The sequence below is a fragment of the Rattus norvegicus genome, chromosome 14 (assembly GCF_021556685.1).
Source record: "Rattus norvegicus strain SHRSP/BbbUtx chromosome 14, alternate assembly SHRSP_T2T, whole genome shotgun sequence".
Classification (NCBI taxonomy): Eukaryota; Metazoa; Chordata; class Mammalia; order Rodentia; family Muridae; genus Rattus; species Rattus norvegicus.
This window is the reverse complement of record NC_141547.1, coordinates 61,871,262-61,895,193: the sequence shown is the minus strand read 5'-3', so window position 1 is coordinate 61,895,193 and position 23,932 is coordinate 61,871,262. Positions and strand designations below refer to the sequence as shown.

The 23,932-nt window shown below is 42.9% G+C and overlaps 1 protein-coding gene across 10 annotated transcripts in view; it reads left to right on the top strand.

Moving 5' to 3' along the window:
• Window positions 1–23,932, top strand: part of Rbpj (recombination signal binding protein for immunoglobulin kappa J region) — a 184,696-nt gene that overhangs the window by 101,278 nt on the left and 59,486 nt on the right. Inside the window, exons 1-2 of one of the 10 annotated variants that reach the window (XM_087584288.1) lie at window positions 19,779–19,876; window positions 21,005–21,048. The exons of 2 other annotated variants lie outside the window; for them this stretch is intronic. Coding sequence is in view for 2 of the 8 variants with exons in the window: in XM_087584280.1 (XP_087440406.1) it covers window positions 19,445–19,581 (137 nt within the window). In the remaining 6 variants the exon portion in view is untranslated. 10 annotated transcript variants of the gene reach the window in all.

Here is a 23,932-nt window from a genome sequence, read left to right as displayed (position 1 = left end):
ACGAAGTTAAGAAACTACTGTTAACTAGATCCCAGACTTTCCTGCACACGAACCTTTGACTGGGCTATTGACAACGTCTCCTCACATTCCAGTTGACCTTTGAAATGTTGTTAGCTTCTCCAGACTATCTGCACAAGAAACTCCAACTCCTCAAAGTCTAAAACCATGTTCAATCCCTTTCTTGGAAGAGAGCTCAACTTCTGTCAGCACCAAGCACATCTCACTAGCAAGTGATGAGTCACCAGTCCCTTATGACTTAGACCAAGTGTAAGCTCTGGTACCTCTTTGGAAAACCTCAGGCACATTTTATATAGTAGGCTTAAATCCGTGCTTGCCTGGATTACAACCCCAATTATATCCAAATCGAAGAAAATGTCTTTGATCTCAACCATGTGGATCTTGTTCTAAGGTAAAAATAAATAAATAAATAAATAAATAAATAGATAGATAAACAAATACACCTCACTAAATGTGCACATGGTGTTTACTCAAATTATATCTTGTATTTTTATTTGCTAAACCTGGCAAATACAAATATTCTTTTCTATAAATTTAAATTTTTGTTCCATATGTACATATTGCTCCTTTAAAATGTAATTGTCATTTTTTTTTTTAAAAAAGTGTTTTATTCCCCCTGTAACTGGAGCATTGTTAGAAGCAACTTTGGGACCGGACTGGGACTCAATGGAATGTGCTGAAGTTAAAGGCCAATTTAAAAAACAAGATTAAAGGAATACATTTGCAAAGAAGGCGTTTAAAGACGTGTACACTGGCAGAGGGAACAGCAAAGAGGAGAAAGTTGAAAAATATCCTTCCCGAGGAAACTGTAGTCAAAAAGCTCTGAGCGTTCTCTTCGGGCCTGGAGCAAGGCTGTGTCAAGCATGAAATGCAAAGGTCTCTGGATTCCAGAATATCTTAAATTCCAGGTAGAACTTTAAATGTACTCTGTTCTCCTACCTGCCTTCCTTATTTAAAAAAAGACTTCCATTTCCCATAGGGATTCTGATGCCATTCCTTTCCTAGTCCCTCATTCCCAGAAACGCCCACTCTCAGGAGTAGCCTAGACATAGTCTTCAAGGCAACATTAGCACACTGACTTTGCAATTGCCCTTTAAATCCCCTACTCCTACCCCCAGTCCTCTCAGCTATGATAAAAGGTGGGAGAGAGACATACAGAAGGCACCGGCTGAGCACCCAGTGGTCGGGCTACAAAGGAAGGCTAGAACACAGTGGTCGGGCTACAGAGGAAAGCTAGAACACAGCATTAAAGCTGGAACTGTCCGGAACCATGTGTGTGAGTTTAGGAAAGTTACTTAACTTCTCTGGGTCATAACTTCCTTCCTAATTTCTCTGAGCCATAACTTCCTTAAAAGGGGGCACAGGAGTCTTAGGGAGAAAGAAGGAGCCACAAAGAACATGTCCTATAAAACCACTCGAATTAAGCTAAGGTTTAATGATTCCACCCATTAATTTTTATTAAGGATAAGCTGGGGAGATGGCTCCATCAAGAAAGCACTTGCCAAGAAAGCTTGAGGACTTGAATTCTATCCCGAGCACCTCCATGCCAGGTGTCTTGGTGCATGGCCCAGACCTGTAATCCCAGGGTTGGGAGGCAGAGGATGGAGGATCCCTGGTTTGCTAAGCAGCAGGTCTGTCCAAGTCAGTGAGTTCTGTGTTCAGTGGGAGACTGTCTCAGAAAATGAGGTAAAGATGGAGGAAGGTGCCTGAGGCCAACCTCCGACTCCACCGTAGGTGCGTGTATAGGACACACACAAATAAGATCCTGCCACATCAGAGATGTTAAAGAGCCTGTCTGTAAAACATTCTCAATTTTAGTGTGAGAATCAGGGGTGGATCAACAAAGTGATGACTGTTCACGGGCTTTCTGTGGAGTTCATTCCATTATTTATTTATTGTCCCATCGAGGCAAAGCTCATAACGAGATTTTAAATCATTTAATTGAATGAAGTATGAGTATCCCTGTCTTCCTCCTTTCTCCTATTGTTTTTGGCCAGTCCTCTTAACAACGTTAGTAGTGAGACATTAGTGAGGTCTGTTTCCCAAGCTTTATGATTTAGCGATTTAGAGTAAACGTTCAGGTTAGGATACAGCTCAGCTGGTAGAGTGTTCACTTGGCATGCATAAAGCCCAAGGTTCCAGCCCAGCACTGCATAAACTGGCTGTGGTGGTATGTGCTTGTAATCCCAGGTCTCTAAAGACGGAGGTAGGAGGATCAGGAGTTCAAATCAGATTCACGCAATATCGAGTCCAGGCCAGCCTGGAGGTTCACGAAACATTGTTAAACAAGACAAAACAGACAAAACGGCACATTTGATGATTTTTAGTATGTTCACACTTGTACACTTGTCACTACAGTCAAATTTTATCACCCCCGACTCAAGTCCTGTCCCATGTGGTAGTTATTATTTCTATCTCATCTGTCTGTCTGTCTATCTACCTATATAATTTATCATCTGTCTATCTACCTACCTAGCTATATAATCTATCATCTGTCTATATAATCTATCAATCATCTATGTATCTATCTCTCTACCTACCTATATAATCTATCATCTATCAATCATCTATCTATCTATCTATCTATCTATCTACCTGTATAGTCTTATCATCTGTCTATCTATATATCAATCATATATCTATCAATCATCTGTCCATCCATCCATCATCCATCCATCTATCCATCCATCCATCCCTCCCTACCTCTCTATATATCTCTGTCTATGTCTATGTGTATCTTTGTCTCTACATATCCCTCTGGTCTAGACAGCCAGTCTTCTGTCTCTATATTAATCTACCGACTGTACAGACTTGTATTTTCCAGAAATTAGAGTCATACTATACCGTGTATCTTCTTGTAATTTGCTTCTTACACACAGCTTGGTTTTAGGCACTTGTAATGACTATCAGTGATTAACTGTTTTGTAGCCTAATAATCCATTTTCTGGACATACCGCACTTGATTTATGGACTCATCAGTGAGTATGCATTTATAGTTTCCCATTTTCAGAGGTTATTAATAGTACTGCCATGAACATTTATGCTTCTGCATGGACATGTACTTCATGTTTTCTGTTCTCTTTGGTTTCATACCTGAGCATGAACTCCATGAGTCATTTAGAAAGCCTGTCTTAGCCTTTTGAGGAACCACCAGTGTGTTTTCAACATGGCTGCATTGCTCTGCATCCCCATCAGCTGAGTATGGGGTTTCTAGCCTTGTCAGTCTTTGGTTCTTGTCTTTATCTCTTTTTCATTGTTGCTTTCTTAGTAAACATGAAGTGGTATCTCACTAATGCTGCTGCTGAGGCCACTGAACACAAAAGTCTGTTTAAAGGTATTTGTATATTTGGGGGAAAACATATCTTGTTGTGTCCTTTTGTTTTGAAGTGCTGGGAATTAAACCCAAGGCCTTGCACACTCTAAGCCAGGGTTATCACCAGTCACACTTCCAGCTCACTGTCTTCTCCCTCCTCTCTGCTTGTCTACTCTTCCTCCTTTCAGGTTTCCTACATGCTATATCGCTAGGCTCTCTTTGCCCATTTTAAAATTGAATTGTCTTTTAAAGATGTGCGTGCATGTGCAAGTGTGTGTGTGTGTGTGTGTGTGTGTGTGTGCATGTGTGTGCACCACAGCACAAATGTAGAGGTCAGAGGACAGCTTGAGGGAGGCAGTGCACCCCTTCTGTTAGGTGAGCACTGAAAGTTGAACCCAGGCCTTGAGGCCTGGCAGGTGCCTTTACTCACTGGGCTAGCTCACCTGTTGGGGTTGTCTTTTTATTTACTCAGTTTTAAGAATTTTCGCCTTATTCTCTCTGCTAGGCTCATATCAAAGGAATCATTTGCAAAATATCTTCCTCCATTCTGTGAGACTTAATTGTCACTCTTTCTTTGGTGTGCAGTATATGCATGTGTGTGTGTGCACTGGCATGTGAAGCACAGAGAATGGCATGTGTCTTCTTCAATATCACTCCACCTTTCCTTAGTGTGTAACTGAAAATATTGACACATTTATTTTGCGCTGGCATAGTTCTTAGAGTTAAAGTTGAATAAATAGCACTGGTATTATTTTGACAGTCTATAAACTTGAGAGCTCTTAATTTTTATTTTATTATACTATTTTTTTAAATTATAGTATAATTACACCATTCCCCTCCCTTCCCTTTCTTCTCTCCAACGTCTCCCACATACTGTTTTCTCTCTCAAATTCATGGCTTCTTTTTCTGTTATCACACACACACAGAAACACAGACACAGACAGACACTCACAGGTTACTAGATAATATAAACACAACCTACTCAATCCATATATTTGTATGCACATGACTTTAGAGCTGGCCACTTGGTATTAGATAACCAAATGTGAGGGCTCTTTTCTGGGAAAGACTTTCTCCTGCTTTAACACTCCTCAGTTGCCTGTAGTTCTTTGTGTAGGATCAAGGCCTCATGAACAATCCCCTTTCCATGGCAACATTCCATTAATATCCTTCTTATTCATGTCTGGCTTAGGCAGTCAGTCACGTTGATGACATTTCATGAGTGTAGCTTCCACATTATTTTCCAGACAGACTTTCCCTGAAATTGGAGCTTGCTATTTTCAGCTAGTCTGGCTGACCAGTGAGGCCTCAGAATCAACCTGTGTTGGGATTATAGACTCCTAGCTTTTCACATGGGTGCCAAGCCTGGAGTCAGGGCCTCAGGCTTGCTTTAGGAAGCACTTTAAACACTGAGACTTCTACCTAGCCTTCCTTTTACTGTCTTTTTTTTGGGGGGGGGTTCTTTTTTTTGGAGCTGGGGACCGAACCCAGGGCCTTGCGCTTCTTAGGCAAGCGCTCTACCACTGAACTAAATCCCCAACCCCCCTTTTACTGTCTTAAGAGTATCCTTTGAAGCACAAAAGATTTTAATTAGAATGAAATCTAATTTATTTTTGCTTTTCATTGTTGTTGCTTGGTTTCTATTTTTTCGAGATATGTTTTCACATAACACAGGTTGGCTATGTGCTATGTAGCACAGGTTGGCTTTGAACTCCTGATCTGTCTTCACTTACCTTCTAGGTTCTGGGATTGCAGCTATGTGCCACCATTCCCTGATTCATTGTTTCTATGCTTTCACATCATAGCTATGAAACCATTGCTAATGCAGACTTCTAAGGATCTTCCTTATGCTTTCTTTCATGGATTGGAGTTTGGGACTTTATGTTGACATATGATCTGATTTTTAAGACATAAATTTTAATTTATGTGTATGCGTCTATATCTCTGTGTATATGCATGCTGTGTGTGTGTGTGTGTGTGTGTGTGTGTCTGTGAGAGAGAGAGAGACAGAGACAGAGAGACAGAGACAGAGACTGCAGAGGCCAGAAGAGAGGGCATTGGATGCCCAAGAGCTGGAGTTACAGATGGTTCTGACCAGCCAGCATGAGAGTGAGGAACGGAATTTGGTCCTCCTCAGTAACAGTTGAACTACCTCTCCAGCCTTCAGTTATACTCTTTTGCATGTAGATACCCAATTATCCCTGGGCCTTGGTTTTCTCATTGAAGTCTTTCTCAAGATCAAATGAATGCAAATGTGGGGGCTGACCGGTGGACTTCTGATTTGCTTTCTCTATATGTCTGTTCTCATGCCAGGGCCACACAGACTTAAGTATGTTTTGTATGTTTGAAGCGAGATCATGTCAGCCTAACTTCTTTTTCAAGATTGGTTTGTTTTTTTGTTTTGTTTTCTTTTGTTTGGTGGATTCTTTATAAATTTCCTTGTCAATTTTTGCAAAGCATATGCTTAGGACTGCATTAACCCTGAGGCTCAGTCAGAAACGTTGCCACCTGGATGACAGCATCCTTGAACACAACATGTCTTTCTACTTGGCTCTCTTGGAGTTTTTAGTTAGTGCTGTTTTGTAGTTTTCAGATTACAAGCCTTAAACTTTAAAAAAAATGTTCCTGAATACTTTATTCTTCTTGATGCTATTAGAAATGGGATTTATTTATTTGTTGTAAATTCAAGATCCTCCTGCCTCAGCCTTGTAAGTGCTACAGTCGCAGGCATATGTTAGTATGCTTAGCTTGGAGTATCTTCTTCTTTTTTTTTTTTTTTTTTTTTTTTTTGTTTTGGTTCTTTTTTTCGGAGCTGGGGACCGAACCCAGGGCCTTGCGCTTCCTAGGTAAGCGCTCTACCACTGAGCTAAATCCCCAGCCCCAATATTTTCTTAATTGCATTCTTAGTGTTCATTACAAATACATTGACTAAGCCAGACAATGCTTTTAACCCCCCCAGCACATGGGAGGCAGAGACAGGAGGATCTCTGAGTTTGAGGAAGACCAAGTCTACAGATCGAGTTCCAGAACATCCAGGACTACGCAGAGAAACCTTGTCTTGAACCCCCACAACCTCCCCCAACCCTCAAACACATCGACTACATTTGACTGTTGTATATTGAGCTTGTTTCCAGCAATCATCCCAACTGTCATACGTTCATCCCTTGCCTAATTGCTTTGGTTAGAGCATTCTGTACAATGTTGGGTCTCCACCCAACATTGATGTGATGAATGTGCTCCCCTACTCTTCTTATTGGTGCTATAGAGAACACCTCAGTTTTCTACTGCAAGAATGGGCTTGGCTATTGGTTTCTTCTAGAAGTAGGTTGAGGACAGACAAGTTTGTACATACTTTATGGGTGCTTGCTAGTACTTTGCTGAGAGCATTTATTTATTTATCCATTTATTCATAAGAGCTATTGTTGATATAGTTTATATATTTATAAATTATTTATAAGAGCTTTTGTGTCCTTATTTATAAGAACTATTGATATATATTTTTCGTCATGAAGATATTGGGGAAATACTTTTTTTAAATAACCAACACAGTCAAAACCAAAACCAAAAGCAAACATAACAACACAACAAACCCTCCTAAATGGGCATTGGTCCGTGTTCTTGCTTTGGCTGTCAGACATCTGTTTCTCAGTGTTATTAGTTCACATATTTAAAGCAAAAGCAGAGCTAATTTTAAAAATACACATTTCCGGCCTCCCCTTATCATTTGCACTTCTGCACATCACTTGTTAAAGTTCTAGATTGGGGCTGGTGAGGTGGCTCGGCATGAGAAATGTGCTTGCATCCGAACCTGATTTCAATCCCTGATAGTCACGGAGTCAAGCCGGATGCAATGGTGTGCACCTGTGGTCCCAGACACTCTACGGTGAAGTGGGGAGATGGAGACAGGAAAGTCACTTGGCCCGGCTGACCTTCAGTTCACAGTGCAGCAGAAACAGCAAAGTGGAAGGAGGGAGGGAGAGCTAACTCTTGAAAGATGTCCTCTGACCTTCACATTGGTATATGACCTCACGAGTGCACACACAGCAAATAAATAGATATTTATAATCTGATGACAATGTTGACATTAACTATTCCTGCTAGTTTATAGTAAGATAATGTAGTTCCTAAATGAAGAAGCGTCCTTGGGTCATCGATTGTACTTCTAAGAGTATAATGAGCATGAATCATATCCTCTGAGAATATTCTGTGAAAATGGAGACAGGTCCTCACTCTCAGCATTGTGCTGAAGATTGACAGAGAGAGATGACTGATGTTCCTCTGAGGGCCTGGGACAAGATGCAATGACACTTACTGAGCTCGCAGATTATATACCACGGCATGCATTCTTTATTTACTGCACTGCTGGGGTGTAGCCCAGGGCCTCGTCTATACCTAGGCAAGTGCTCTACCACTACCCAGCCACAGGTTCAGCCCTGGCATCTTTTAGAACAGAAAACACTTGTGGGTTTGGCACACATCCTTTTGGAAACCTTCTATTGCATACAACAAAATGCTTCTGCACAGAACCCATTCTTCAGAAGTTATCTTTCGGGTTTTCATGTCCTTCTCTTCTTGCCTTCTATGATTATTGCTTATTTTGGGAACTTGGAAAGTACCATGCAAATATAGATATAGCCATGCTAGTTAAAAATAAAAGGCTTAGATTTGCTGGCGAGGGAAAATATGATGCTCTCTGTAGGTATAACTGCTTGATGAACACCAGATTTGCATTTCATAAGAACCTTACTGGAGAAATTGAGAGTACATTGAAAACGAGGAGCCAAATGCTTTTCCCAGACGGTAATTTATAACTCTCAGTGAAGTCAAAAGTAATTCTGAGGGTAGAGTTTAGGCCACGTGTTTGGAAAACTGGAAGAAAAAAAGAGGCATGAATAAATTTTCAAATCTTTCCAAAGTACTTAGAAGGGAGGCAATTTGTAGTTACGAGCTTAAGAAATGTTTTTTTCCACTGGTGGAATATTCCTTCCACTTCAGTATAATTTATTTTACCTATTACAGGATGCTAATCACAATAAAAATTTAAATAATCATTTAAGCAGCAAAAATTACATAGGGCCATGCCAGTTATAAATCCTAATGCAGTCCTTAAGGATTCTTTTAAGTCAATTCTCTAATACATTTTCTAATGACCAGGTCGGTAGCTGGAGCTGAAGTTTTTCAAGCATACTGAGTATCAGGATGACTGTTCTCATGATTTATCCACAGGTCAATTGAAAACCACTGAAGGCTCTTACTTTTGTTCCTTCCTTCCATTCTTCCTCCCTCCCTCCCTCCCTCCCTCCCTCCCTCCCTCCCTCCCTCCCTCCCTCCCTCCCTCCTTTCTTCCTTTGTTTCCTTCTTTCTTTCTTCCTTCCTTTCTTTCTTTCTTTCTTTCTTTCTTTCTTTCTTTCTTTCTTTCTCTTCCTTCCTTCCTTTCTTCCTTTCTTTCTTTCTTTCTTTCTTTCTTTCTTTCTTTCTTTCTTTCTTTCTTTCTTTCTGTTTCTTTCCTTCCTTCCTTTCCTTTTCAAAGGTTTCAAGAGCTCCTTCTAACAATCCCTACATGGGGCTGGTGACAGTGCGAATTAAGAGCATGTACCACTCTTCCAGAGGACCTGAGTTCAATTCCCAGCACTCACATCAGGCAGCTTGCAACTGCCTGTAATTCAGGTCCAAGGGAGAATCAAACACTCTTGGACCATAGGAACACCTATATAATTTAAAAAATCATAAAAATATCTTTAAAAATCCCTACATGTAAAAAAAAAATCCCTACATGTAGGACAGGTGTGGTGGACCATGTCTTTAATCCCAGCAACTCATGAGTCAGAGGCAGGTGGATCTTTGAGTTTGAGGCCAGCTTGGTCTACAGAGTGAGTTTCAAGACAGCCAGGGCTACAGAGAACCCCTGTCTTGAAGAACCAAAACCAAACAAACAGATATTCTTACATGTTGTGGCTGGAGAGAGATGGCTCAGATGTTAGAACTTGTTTTCCTGTGGGCACTGGGCACATTCATGGTGCGTAGGCATGCATGCAGGCAAAACACCCTTATACATAAAAAACAAATACAAAAATAATTTTTAGAAACCCCTACATATTAATATCATGACAAGTCAATGTGGTTAATATCTGAAATTGCATGTCAACAGCTACACACACAACACAACTCTGGCAGGGATGTTTCAGGAGGGGACCAGCTAGTTTGATGACTTTGACAGATATCTGTTATCGCTTGAATAGATGTGTCTGAGATTAAGTTTCTTATTACTTAGTCCATATTGGACAAAGATACTGGCCACAAAATTCTTGCCACAGTTTGATGCCTCTCATTATGACACGATATAGAAGGTTTAAAGCCTTTCTGAATGGCTTGCCATGAAACTGTGAGAAAGAGCTTCAGGACAGAAGCTTAGTCATAATACAGACCAGAGAAGGAGATGTAAGGCTTGTTTTTCTATCATAATGATTTGCTTTATAGCCAGTTACCCTGTAAAAAAAAAAAAAAACTCTTCCTGTGTATGCATGTGACTGTTTGTATTGAAGGTATACACACATGTGTGTGCTTTCACATGCACATGCATGTGGAGGCCCAAGGTTTATGTTAGGAATCACCCTCTATTGTTCTTCTACAGTCTTCCTTGAGGTGAAGTCTGTGAGTCAAACCCAGAGCTCACCATTATAACCAATCTCCTAGCCAGCTTGCTGTGGGGTCCCCTTGCTTTGCCTTCAGAAGTTAGAATTACAGGTGAGCCGTTACTGATGGGCCAGCATTCACTTGATTTTGTGGGAACCCAAACTGGGATCCTCATACTTTCTGGATGAGCACTTTTAGCTGCTGAGCCCATACGGAGCCCTAGCCCAACAGTCGACTTTTCTTTTTCTTTTTTTTTTTTAATTAACTTGAGTATTTCTTATATACATTTCGAGTGTTATTCCCTTTCCTGGTATCCGGGCAAACATCCCCCTCCCCCTCCCCTTCCTTATGGGTGTTCCCCTCCCAACCCTCCCCCCAACAGTCGACTTTTCAAAAGCAAATGTACCAACTGAAAATGAAACGCCATGGCCTCACTTAAGGACAGCTGTTTCTGTTTAGTTGCTTACAATGATCTAGGTTGGATGCATGCTATAAAACACTAATGGAGGTGATCGTCCATCAAAGGGTTCAGAAAACTGAATGTGGTTTTAGGGTAGGGGTGAGAAGCTTTTCAAATACTTGATAATTCATGTAATATTTCAAACTGTGTATTCCCATTTGCAGATTAGGAAAAAATGAACCCGTTTACAGTGGACCAGGGGTTTCTTCAAACTGGACATTTAACACTGACATAGTGCAAACCCCTAAACTAGTGCAGTATATGATACACAACAGAAAGGGAACGCCTAGGAAGTCAGAATTTAAATAGATGCCTCTATGAATGGATAATTAGAGTTTTATGATTCCCGTGGTCTTACTTTTTAGTGTTTAACTGCCTTTATATCACTTATTATGAAAAGAATGAAATAAATCAATCATACTTGGGAACATTTTCTTCCTATTAATTTGCTGTGAAAACTCTGACAGATCATTAGCCTTGCTCACATGCTGTGCACCAAGTGCACACTTGATTCCTTTCCTGCTACACTTAGCTAGAGCAACTGGCCTGCTTCCTAGCATTGCTGAACCTCAGCAATAAGCAAAAAGTAAACCAGGCCCACAAAAAAGTCAAATTGCTAGGGCCAAAGAATCTTGTGAAAACTCAAATGTAACTGGAAAGAAAGGGTGGGTATTTGTTTTCTTTTCTCAAGTTCACCTGAAGCTCGTCCGTTTTGTGACTCACTTCCAGCGTTCTCCTTGTTCTTTTTAAATCTTGGAGTTAGAACTCACATTCCTTATAGAATTGCATGGTTTAATAACATCCTGCACACTTTCAACGTTCTGTAAATTCGATTAACATACACTTGGGTACAATAGAGATGATGCTGTAAGTACAAGGGAGGTGTGAGGAGGAATGGGAAATAGGCTATGCGTGTACATGCTTGTGTGTGCATGTGTGCACACATAGAAGACAGTGCTTGGCATTAGATGTCTTCCCCAGTTGTTTCTCATCCTGTATTTTGAGACAGGGTCTCTTTATGAATGGGGAACTTGCAGATTCCCTTAGATTAGCTAGGAACCATTCTGCCAATTCCTTCCCAGCTAGGTGTGTATGCACGTGCGTGAGTGTGTGTGTGTGTGTGTGTGTGTGTGTGTGTGTGTGTGTGTATGTTGAGGGGGATGCCTAGATTTTACATGGGTACTGGAGTATTAAACTAAGGTCCTCATGGTAGTCTGGTATTCATTCTAGCTGAGCTATCCCCTCCCTACCCTCCAGGAAGTCTTTTAGGTAGAGTCCCCATTCCATGTGATGGATGGCAGGATGCCCTACTTCATATACTCAGAGGTATGCACTACCCATCTGTAGTGGGTTTTCTCAATTACTTGAGGCATGTGAGCCATTCTGAAATTAAATAATACTTAACTTAATAATATTAAATTATTAAATAACTGCCATTTCCGAATGGGATATGCTAAAGGGACAAACTAACACTTCTCTGGATATTTGGCTATCTTAAAATGGGTTTTTGAGATTCTCAGAATACTTTGTGCTTTAGAAGGATTTTGGCAAGAATATAAGCCTTGGACTATTGAGTTGATCTCACAATTATTCACAAATAGTAATACTTTGAGTCCCTGGAACAGCTCTCTGAGTTGGGCACCATCATCTACATTTTACAGGGGAGAGACAGACCTTAGAGGTTAAAATCATTCTGTACTGCCTTATAGCTGTGAAAGGTCAGTGCTGGGAGTACGGTTCATTTATGTGGGAATCTTTTTTTTTTAAGTATATAAAGGCAGGTTTATTTGGGGTTAGCTTTCTGGCAGGCTCACCGATCTCACAGGAGGTCAGTGAAGCCTCCATGGAGAGGGAGGCAGAGGGGAGGGGGAAGAAAAAGAGCTTGTGCACATAAAATAAGTAGAGAAAATGGAGAGAGAGAGAGAGAGAGAGAGAGAGAGAGAGAGAGAGAGAGAGAGAGAATGTGGGAATCTTGATTTTACTTGATTTTAGGATAAAAGCAGCATTAGCCTCATTGGGAGGCAAAAGTAGGCTTTTCAGAAGTTCAAAAGCAGCTTGATTTACAGTGAATTCCAGTCAGCCTGGACTCCATAGTGACACCCTATTGAGAGAGAGAGAGGGAATGAATAAAAGCTACACTGAATGCTACATGTGTTAATGAGCCACTAACTGTTTTGCTTGCCCACTGGACACATGTTCAGGGACTTCCAAACTCGTTTCTTTCCTATTTAAATATTTCATTTATTGGGTTATAAAAATAAACAATACACCATCACTCCTGAAATGAAAACTTCTGGGGAAAGGCGATGCCGTATCTTAAACTCTCCAAGCCTGGGTCAGGCCACTGCATCAGCATGCTTCACAGTTCTGATAGTCTGCTGTACACACCTGCCCAGGCCACTCACTCACTCACTCACTCACTCACTCACTCACTCACTCACTCAGAGTTTTAGGATGTACACTAAACATTTTTTTTTAATGAATGTGGGCAGTTTGCCTGAATGTATGTAGATACACCATTTGTGAGCACTGTGCCTCTGTAGGCCTCTAGGTACTGGATCTTCTAGAGCTGGACTTACAGAACCCAGGTCCTCTGGAAGAACAGCCAGTGCTCCTAAACCCTGAGACATTTCTCCAGCCCCTATCCTTTCCTTTACAATTAAAACATTTTAATTTTCATGTAGACAATATAGGGTTTTTTTACAACATTTTCGGACAAAATTTATTTTTGCTAATTCTCCTACCCTCCTCCTCCCCATGACCTCGAAGTTCTTAGTCACCTTGCCATTTTGATGTCACATGTATCTTATTGTTTGCCCTGCTCTGCTTCCCTTTTTCTTGTCTGCTATTCTTTTTTTTCTTTTTTTCTTTTTTTCCGGAGCTGGGGACTGAACCCAGGGCCTTGCGCTTGCTAGTCAAGCGCTCTACCACTGAGCTAAATCCCCATCCCCTCTTGTCTGCTATTCTTTCTAGTTTCATATTGTGTGCTCACACGCGTACCCACTTATATGCATATGTATAAATGTAAGCTAGGAGTCATATATGGGAAATTTGATATTTGTCTTTCTGAGTTGGGGTTACCTCACTTAATCTATTTTCCAGACCTATTTATTTGCCTGCATATTTAATGATTTCTTTTCTCTTTGTGACTGAACAAATTCCATTGTGTATATGGGCCACGATTTCATTATCCACTCATCTAGTGATAGCAGTCTCTGGATGACTTTTTCTTCAGTTCCTGCTTCAATCTTTGTCCCTGTGTTTCCTCCCATGAATATTTAGTTCTCCCTTCTAAGAAGGACTGAATGAAGCATCCACATTTCAGTCTTCCTTCTTCTTGAGCTTCATATGATCTGTGGATAGTTTCTTGGGTATTCCAAGCTTTTGGGCTAATATCCACTCAGCAGTGAGTGCATACCATGTGTGTTCTTTTGTGACTGGGTTACCTCACTCAGGATGGTATTTTCTAGTTCCATCCACTTGCCTACGAATTTCATAAAGTCATTGTTTTTGAGAGCTGAGTAAAATTCCATTGTGTAGATGTACCACATTTTCTGTATCCATTCCTCTGTTGAGGGACATCTGGGTTATTTCCAGCTTCTGGCTATTATTAATAAGGCTGCTATGAACATAGTGGAGCACATGTCTTTGTTATATGTTGGGGCATCTTTTGGGTATATGCCCAGGAGAGGCATAGCTGGGTCCTCAGAAGTTTTTCCATTTTAATTCCACTGAGATGGCATACCACATGTATGTATAATGTCTATTGGAAAAGGAGTGCAGTGAAGGGAACAGAAAAGCAAGTGTGCTCTCCCTCTCTCCCTCTCCTTATTGAACATTTATTACATTTTCTTTTATTTTCCTCTGTTCTATATTTTGAGTAGGCAATACATGCACTTGGCACAAATTCAAAGGTTCCGGAGAGGCTGCTCTGAGGGAAGCTAGCTCCACTAGAAACAAATAGGCCACTGCGTGTACATTTATGTATTCTATGTGCTTATTGTTGAAACTATGAGATTCTATCTATCACATAAGTATATAAAAAGTAGTTCTGACTTCGCAGATGCATACTATTACACTGTTCCTACAACCGTTTTCTATAGTATCTGCAAATGTATACATAGTATCTACCACTGTTTGCTTGTTATTGAAACATACACCTAAGTACCTGAAGAGTAGGTTTTACTAAAAACAGGTACATACTATTACATTCCTCAATTTTTCTTGGTTTACAACAAAGCAAAGCAAAACAAACCCTGGGCTGAGAAGAGAAGACCCAGTGAATAAAAATGCTAAGTCCAATGTCCCCAAATCCATGTTAAAGTCTAGCAACTGTAATCCCATCACTCTTATGGGAAAATGGGAGGCAGAGACAAGACAATCCTGAATGCTCACTGGTCCGCTTGCTTGGATTATGCAAGAAAAACAACAGACCCTGTCTCAAACTAAGTGACAGGTGAGTATGGCCAGTCTTTATGTCTCTACGTACATGCATTCAGTCATACAAATACAGGAAAAACAGTAAGAAAAAGACATTTCTTAATGATAGACAGGAGGCTCCCAGTATTTTCTTTGACCATCAGAAGTGCAGAAACATACAGGCAACTTAACAAATAAGTTAGTATATTTGTAGCATAAACCACACCTAGTTGTATGACTAACACCCAGTGACAAATAACACACAAGCAATTTCCACAGAGACCATTTTTTTATGTTATAGGTTTTATTGTAGTTTGAATAGAGAAAAATGATACAAGTCATAACTTATTTTGAACATGTATTAGAAAATGTGAATGAAAACATTGAAAGCATCATTATTCACTACATCAACACCATGGAAAAAGAAACAATACTTTTCAATAGGAAAACAAATGAATAGAGAGATGCATGTTCGCGGTGAAATACTGTGATCCAAATGAATAATATAGAGCAATATAATGTGGACATATCAATATAATATGGGCATATCAATATAATATGGACATATCAATATAACATGGACATATCATAGCAATATGATATTAACTGCAAACTGTCTCCAGCTTTGCACCATATAGCTCTTTCTCTGCACATAAAACAATAAAATACTTATGTACCTTTTGAGAATATACGAACTTTTAAAAAAAGAATATACAAAATTGCACATATAATAAGCTACATTTTAGAACAATAATGAGCACAGGATTTAGGATAATATTTGCCTTAAGTAGGAAATGCTTGGGAACAGATTGGGAGAGACATGTTTTCTATTGTAAATTATTGTCAATTCTTTAAGTTTTATTTTGAGTGACGCGTTTGGAAGAGTTAGAGCCAACCTCGGGCCAGTGGGAAAATTCCCACCACAAACCTCCAAGCACAAGGATCCCTCCCTCCCATGAAGAAAAAGGCTGGTTTAGTTCCTGGAGCAGCTACGAGCCAAACTGTCACACAAAGCTACCTATGGCTTCCAACTGATTCCCCCTCCCCCAATTTGGGAAAGTCTTGAATGGGACACTGGGTCCAATCTGAAAGTTGTTTCGCTCCACCAAGTGATAATAGTACCCTGCATAGTTACCATTGTGCAAATTCTGCCCCAATTGTTTGAATTTTGCCCCAATTGTTTGCAAGGTATATAACTCTGTTAGAAACTGTTCAGGGTTGTCTCCCCTTGAAGTGAGAGGACCCCAACATGAAACCATAATTTTAATCCCACGAGCCACTAATGGAAGTGTCTTTTTCTTTATTGTCCATTAAAAGAATTTTTTCTCTCCTGAGGGACTCACATGAAGAGCAGAAAAACTCTTAAAAGTAGAGCCCCATTTACTGGTCTAATTCTAAATGGGCTCCCCTTCCACCACCACTTTCAAATATTCTTCCTTTCATCCTTTAAAATCATCTCTACTCTGCCCTGAGAGATTACCTATCTCCCCTCCATTCTTCCTGCAAATGACTACCTACCTCACCTCAGATGATGTTCCAGGAGACTGAGGCTTGAAGACAGAGAAACAAAGCATGAAAGAAAGCATGCGAATCACTGTTGGGAAGGATGGCCAGAAATTGGCCAGGGTCTGACATTTCCCTAAAGACTTAAAGAGTCTTCCTTCCTCCTATATGTGTGAGGGGAGAGCACTGTTGTTCAAGGAAACAACACAGGCTTGGAGTTTCGAGTGCCTACTCTGCCCCCTGAGCTTCAAGAAGGGCAGCAGGCTAGAATTGCAAGTAAAGGAAGGGGAGGGACAGCGTGGGAATCAATCAGTCAGGAGAGTTAGGCAGCTAGCACAATCTTGGAGCTCAAAGTAGTAACGTGAGAAGTGGTTGAATTTTCAAGAACTTGGGCCCAGTGGCATATAATCAGGGCATCAAATCTGACAACCAAAGATTGATCCCTGGAACCCACATAGTAGGTGAGAATAAACTTAGCAAGTTGTTCTTTGACCTCCACGTGTGCTGTGGCCTATGCATACCCACACATATAAAAAAAGACAAGGTAACTTGATCTTTTAAAAAGAGTCGTTCTAAAAAGAATGAACCTGGCTCTCGTTCTGCCTCTGGTTTCCAATCTTCTAGTGTATGTGAACCTCTTCTGTTTGCACATACTTTTATTATTGTGACACCATCTGTTGAGGAGGACTTGCGGCAGTCAAACAGATGTTAGCATCATTTGCTCCTGCACCCTCCAAAGCTGGGAGCAATATTAGCTTCCTTTCTTTACATATTACTGATTAGAAAACAGACTAGTAGATCTGACTAGCATGATTTTCCTTGGTGGAATCCAGGATGTGCGATATAAAAAGGCAAAAGTAATTCCAAGGTCCCCTTCTGTGAGAGCAAAGGAATTGGCTTTATTGAGAAAACACTGTAGGTGGAGCTGATGAGTTGAGATTAGTTTTATGACTAACAAGGCTTTCCAAGGTCTCATGGCCGTCGGTCCAACATTAGTGTCACAGACCACACTAGGTTTTAAATTCATTGGGATGACCATGGCTCTGAGGAAATGTTTAAAGGCACTTTACTTCTGCAGCACTTTCTTGTTCTGGGTGAGACTTGTTTTGACATAGCATATTAAATGGCCATACGTCTTTTTTAAAACGTCAAGTAAATAATCAAAGTAACAGGCAAACGCATATTGCATACCCTTATAAACCTTTATAAAGCAAAGCTTGATTTCAACCAGGAGACATTAGCTACTAGAGGGTTCACTGTCCTTTAAATGTCAAAGTTCAATCTTTATTTGTGGGTGCATGATGACAGCAAGATACTAGTCCTGCACAGCACCACACCAGTCTGAAAAGTGGCGGACTGAAGAAAGTTCTGACACCTCTTGAGCAAGTAAATAATTCAAGAAGGGTGCGTGGAGAACAGCAGCCACTAACGTATCTGATGAAACAGTACCTAAAATGGGATGCTTACTACAAAAGTATAGAAAGAGGAAGGAAACAAAACTGGCACTTTAAGTCATATGGGGGAGAGAGGAGACAGAAACTGGTATCTATGTAGGACAGACTAAGGGGTAGATATTTAAATCGTGTCCTCGTACCACAATACAAACGTGTGAGATCGTCAAGCTCAGCTTTCCCGGAGCCTTGCCCGGCTCACAAAGCCATCGAAGACACTATAAAGAAAAAACCACCCATTGCTAGCACAGTTAAGGGAATCCAAACTTGTTGTAAAGCAAGTGAAGTGGAGGCCAGACTAGGTGACTCAGATGTATGACTCAAAGCCGACACGGGGCTGTCTGTCAGCTCCCGGAGGCGGGGGGCACCGCGTCTGTCACATTTCAGGAAAGTACCAGGCTCCGGAGGGCGACAGGAAGCTTCCCTGGCGCGTGCGTGAGTGTGCCAGGACGGCCTCCGCCAGCCGCTCCCCGCCACACGCCCACCGCCCCGCCTTGCGGGCCAGCCCGACCCTGCCTTTCGCGCCCCGGCACGCGCGCCGGGAGCCGCACGAGACGAACACCTGTCGGGGCCCCGCTCCGCGAGATTTAGGGCGCACGACCAGCCGCCCGCGGGTGGGTAGGAGAGCGCATTCTCGCGAGGTTTAGGAAATTTCCCACGGCCCGTGTTGTGTCTGAGCCGAGCGGTGGAAGGAGGTGTAGCGTGAGACTCGGCTGCCCGCATTGCGCACATGCGCAGTGGCGCGAGCGCGCCGCGCCAATCCTGCGGCGCTTCGGAGAGGGTTTCGGGCGGTCTAGTCCAGTTTTCCGGGTTTTGTGGCTCCCTGCGGGAGGCAGTACAAGAGCTGGGAATCTCTTGGAAAGCAAAGGGCCGGGAGGGGGAGCAGGGAGGATCGCAGGTAGGGGAGGGGAGGGGCTGGGCTCTCGGCCTCCACCTGCCTAGGAGGTGTTCCAGGCAAGCAGCGGGCGACAGGGTCAGACCACCTCCGGAGGAGCTGCTTCTAGGCGGTCACCTACACGCCTGCACCTACACCTCCATCCTGCAAGCTGGCTGTTGCCTTGAGTTCCTAGGCAGCCGGAGCTCGGCGGGTAGCTCGCTCCCAAGTGCCTAGGCTTGAAGTGTGGCTCGTAGTGGTGGCTCTGGGGAGAATCATTCGGGGCTCTGGCGTGTGGGTGCAAGGTGGACATCTGGGGGGCGCCTTTGTCAGAGGCTGACCTCGGGATGACCTCGTCTCCCATCGGGGAGAAGCGGCGACAGCCACAGAGCTTTTAGCTCCCAAAGCTTTTCGCCTGCAGAGCTCTGGAAAGGGTCAGGCCACGCGGCAGTCATGCCTATCTCACCACGTGTGCGGGTAGTGCAGGAGCAAATGAATGAAGACGGTCGCTGGCAGGTCACGGGGACCGGACAGAGATCCGGTCCTCACCGCTCCGGCACCTGATACGGAGATTAGAATAAGGGAGGTGTCCAGTGAGCGTCTGAATGAATGAAAAGGGCTGGGAACCCGCTGCGAGCGGGAAGCCACTTGGAAAACACCCACTTGAGGAGGTGTCTCATCTAGGCCTGTGAAACGCTCACATTTTCCCAGGACCCCTCCTCCCGGCCCTTGGGCCCCGCCTCCTGACCCCTCTAGTCTTGGTCCCCGTAGTAATGCCCTCCGGTTTTCCTCAGTCTCCACGTACGTCCCCGAGGGCGCGTCCCAAAACCCGGATAACCGGAGCGCTCCCCATGGACTACACGAAGGGCTCGTCCGCGGAGGAGCGGCCTGCGCATGCTCCATCGTCGGGGTAGGTTTCCAGGGAAGGCAGTGAACAGGATCCCTTAGTCCGCGGGCGGCGCGAGGTGGCTGGCTCCTGGCGGCGGCGGAGCAGGGAAAGACGGCGCGGGGGCCGGGTGGCAGCGATCAGCGAGGCCGAGGGAAGGGGCGGGGGAGAGGAGCAGGGAAAGGCGGCGGGGGGAATCTCGCGAGGGTTGGAGTTTTGGCGAGAGTTTGTGGAAGATGGCGCCTGTTGTGACAGGGTAAGTCTGAGGGGGCAGCGAGTGCTGGGAACCGGGAAAGTTGCGGGCGTCTGACTGCCTGCGGTAGGCAGCGGGCCGAGGCTGCGCGGCGCGCCTGGGCTCGGGAGGCGGCGCGGGCGGCGACGCGGCCGCGCGGGGTGGTGCGGGACTCTTGGTGCGCCGCGGTGGAGCGGGCTCCGGCGCGTGAGGGCGGGCGGTGACGAGGCCGGCGGCTGCGGGCGGAGTGCGGCCGGCGCGCGGGGCCGTGGGCACCGTGCCCGCCGCGCGCCTCCTTGGCGGGCCTGGCCGGGATCCCAGCGCAGCTTTGTTCCCTGTGGCCCGCGTCGCCTGTCCGCCCAGCCGCTGCCCTGGGCGCCCGAGCGCTTTGTCTCTGCGCGCTGCCCCCCGCGACTCTGCCCCCGGCCCTTTGTTTCGCCGCCTTAGGCGATATGTGGGAGCTGCTGCGCGCCCCGCATCCCGTCTGCACCTCCACTCCACTGTCCTTCCTCCGGTGCCCCTTTGTTGTATCCCTCTCCTCAGTAGCCGGGTGACCTGCCACAGCCCTGGCACCAGGTTCCTGCCTTTCTTTCTTCCATTGTCTTTTCTCGTGTGTATCCCCTCTCACCTTTTTCTCTTTGGTCCTTAGTCACCCCCCAGAGGCTTTGTCTCCCCCATGTAGTGTCTCATTCTCTTAGCTCCCCTTCCCCTCGCGTCACTGCTTGCTTGATTTATCCACTGCCCACTGTGTCTGTCTGTTGAACTGTCTCAGCCCGGGGGACTCCATCTGGTGCTTCTAAGTGCACACAGACTCTACGGTTTGCTTTTGTTGTTTGAGTCTGGGAGATGCTTGGGGATACTTAAGTTTGCTCCTCCGCGTCCCTGCTTCCCCCCCCCCCCCCCCGCACCTCTTTTTCTCGGGATCACACCCCTACCCACCCCCGTCCGCCTTTCTCTTGGGATTAAAACGATCCCACTTTTCTTTGCCATCTTTCTGGGCCCGTGATTGTTTTGCTTGGTAACAGTAGCGCTGGAAAAGGATCTAGATTTCTTGATGGCTATTGCTCTCCCATCACTGGCTTCTGACGGCCCAGGCCAAGAGCATCCGCAGTAGCGTTTCACCTGGGTTACCTGAGGGTTGATGGGAGGGTATATTTTAAAACTGTTATAAGTAGGCTCAAAGGTACTTTTTTTCTTGTTGGTGTTGGAGAATAGTTCCAGATATTCTCCAGTGGATATGCGTTTGATGTGAATAGGAGGTGAGTGAATTTTGATGTTGAAAATTTGTGAATGTTGGGATGGAGAAGTTACCTTTTTCCTGGAATCTGTATCTACAGTTTTAATTGATTTTTCTACTCCTGCTTTTTGGGAGGAGACATCTGGTTTGGGAATTTGATCACTGGCTTGCTTCATCATAATTTAAATGAGTTTACCATTTATGATTGTTTGAATTTGCAGTTTGAGTATGTAGTTTGTGCTTTTTACATCTGTGGATGTGTGACAACTCCTAGTCCGACGTTGGGAATCAGGTGTCAAAGACCAGAACACAGTTTTGGTTTGAAGAATACTGCTCTGAGAATCTTTGTGGAATGCATTAATTACAGGAGGCCAAAGACTGGTAGCTTTTAGTTTGGTTATCTTAAAGGTACTTCCTTATGTTACAGGGGCATTAAGTTGTTTTTGGCTTCTTGTTATGGTAATGTTAAAAGCTTGGGTGATGGGCTGGGCGTGTGGTGTAAGGTACTGTATACTAATAGCCTGAATTTTTGTATCAGGGTTGTTGTTAATACTGAATGTATTGTTGAGAAAATTCTTTTCTACTAGTTGACCACTACTTTCAGAAGATAAATTACCCATAAAATTATATGCAGCTTCATAAAGTTGTACACAAAGGACTGCTGATGAGGACATAGATGAAGTCTAAGGACTATTGGCATGTTGGGAAGGTTTTAAAAAACGTAGTTATTAAAATTAATAGTGTAATCAGTTTAAACCACATTTTGTGAACAATACATAAAGTTGTGAGAATTTGCATTTGTCTCATACTTAGCGCAGAACTGGAGGTTAAAAGTGGGCACTCAGTGGTTCTGGTAGTGAGCATAGTGCAAATGCTGTATAATAATAATGCAGTGTAGTTTGTGATTTGTGCACTTAAGAATGATTGCAAAGACACCATAAAGCTAGCTTTACGACTTGAGTTGTGTTGTTTCTATGCATGTGAGACTTTTATTTATAGTTTTATCTTAGCCAGAAGGCTGAGGAGTGTAAGAATTTTCATGAAATAAAAACGGTGCCTTAACTTAGCAGGATATTTGGACATATAAATGAACGGTGGCTGGGAAACTTTCTAAGTATTTGACTATTTCAGCTTTAAACTTATTACTCCAACATGTTTGTAAGGAATCGGTCTATTACATACTTCTCGGCACTCCATTTTAAACAGTTAAGTCCATGTAAAAGTTACTTCTACTGTCTCTTAAATGGGTGAAATAAAAAAGTAAAAAGCAGCTGTTGCCGGGTGTGATTCATTAGATAATCTTTGGCATTAAGGCTGAGTTCGGCATTAGAAAAAAATGTGTTTTAAAGGTCTTAAATGTTTTAATTCTGAGGTTCACTCAGTTTTTAGAAATAAGACTTGGCTTGAAAGCAAGCACTAGTTTGCATTTTGCAGCTTCCTAATACTAAATTCATGTTATTTCAGCTAGGGGCAGTATTTTCTCATGGACTGACTAAAAATTGTTATTTTTGGCGTTTGGCTTTGTGATTATTTCCAAGATGCTCTCTTTCCTCTGCCCGTTTGCTAACTGCAGAATGGGGATGGAGTAGCTTGCTGCATCTGTAGAGGTGCCCCCTAGGGTTTGCAGAGCCCCCTTGGATGAACTGTGTGGGGAACGAGCTGATGTGAAGTAGGTCATATTTTATAGGAAGTCAAGTAGGAGGTTATGAACTAAGTTCTTGGCAAGTTACAGGAGTGACAGTGGAATGAAAGAAAAAACCAACTGTAGTATTGTAGTTTGTATAAAAGATATAATTTAGAGGGAGAGGGTCAAGTAAAACCAAGCTTGTGTAAGAGATGGAAGATATATCAAACTGACACATTGTAAAATTATGGAATGCCCTTTATTGGTTTCTGTATGTAGTAACACTTTTATTTTTTATTTATTTTAATTTTAAAAAGGTAATACTTTTTAGATAGTACAAAGTATTTTTTGTACTCTTAGTCTGGAAATTTTTATATCTGCCTTACAGTTTTTGATGTTTTGAAGAATATTTTCTGATCACTAGGACATAATGTTAAACTTGGCTCTTTTTTTTTTTTAATTCAACATTTTGTAGATACTAACCGATGAAACTCATTTCTTCTTCTTTGAAAGTTGATAATCACGATGTGTCATCTAGTTTCCCCAGTCAAAGTTTTGGGCTTCTCTCTCACTAACCCTTAACTTCTGAACCTTTTAGACAGGTAACACCATGCAGCCTAGGCTGCCCTGGTACTTAAGATACACCTGCCTAAGCCTCTCAGTGCTAGGATTGCATGTGTGCACATAGCTGAACCTTTACTGTTTTCTAATTACTAAGAACTGATAGTTTTACCTTCTGAAGAACCTCTTTAATCTGTCTTCATCCTTAATGAAACAGTGCATGCTGACATCACTTCTCACCTATTTTACCACAGGCCCCTTTTCCTTTCTAGATTCACCTCTAGATTCTGTAGCATCCCCATGGCAACAGCAGTGTTTCTGAGCAGTGAATCAATCACTCTAGTTTTTAAAAGCTTTCAATGGCTCCCCCTACAGCCTTCACTAGGAGAAGCAGCAGGCTAGAGGGCTTTGAAGTTCTATTTGCTCTGTGCTGGGTTCCAATTCTATTTTTCTTTCCACTTAAGTCTCTGTAATATTATCAGACTGGCCTATCCTTTCTTCTCCCAACAGTTGCAAGATAATTATTCCCAAGTTAAAGGGTTGTGACGGTCAAATGAAATAATAGGTTAAAGTGTTGAGTGGATTCAAGGCTCATACTGTTTTAGAAAAATCTTTGCTAGTGTTTCATAGTAGGCTTCCATAGCTATTTCATGATGCCTTCAACAAATTGTCCTTTCTTCATCTCAATGCTCATAGTTAAGAATTTGGAGTCCCAACATAG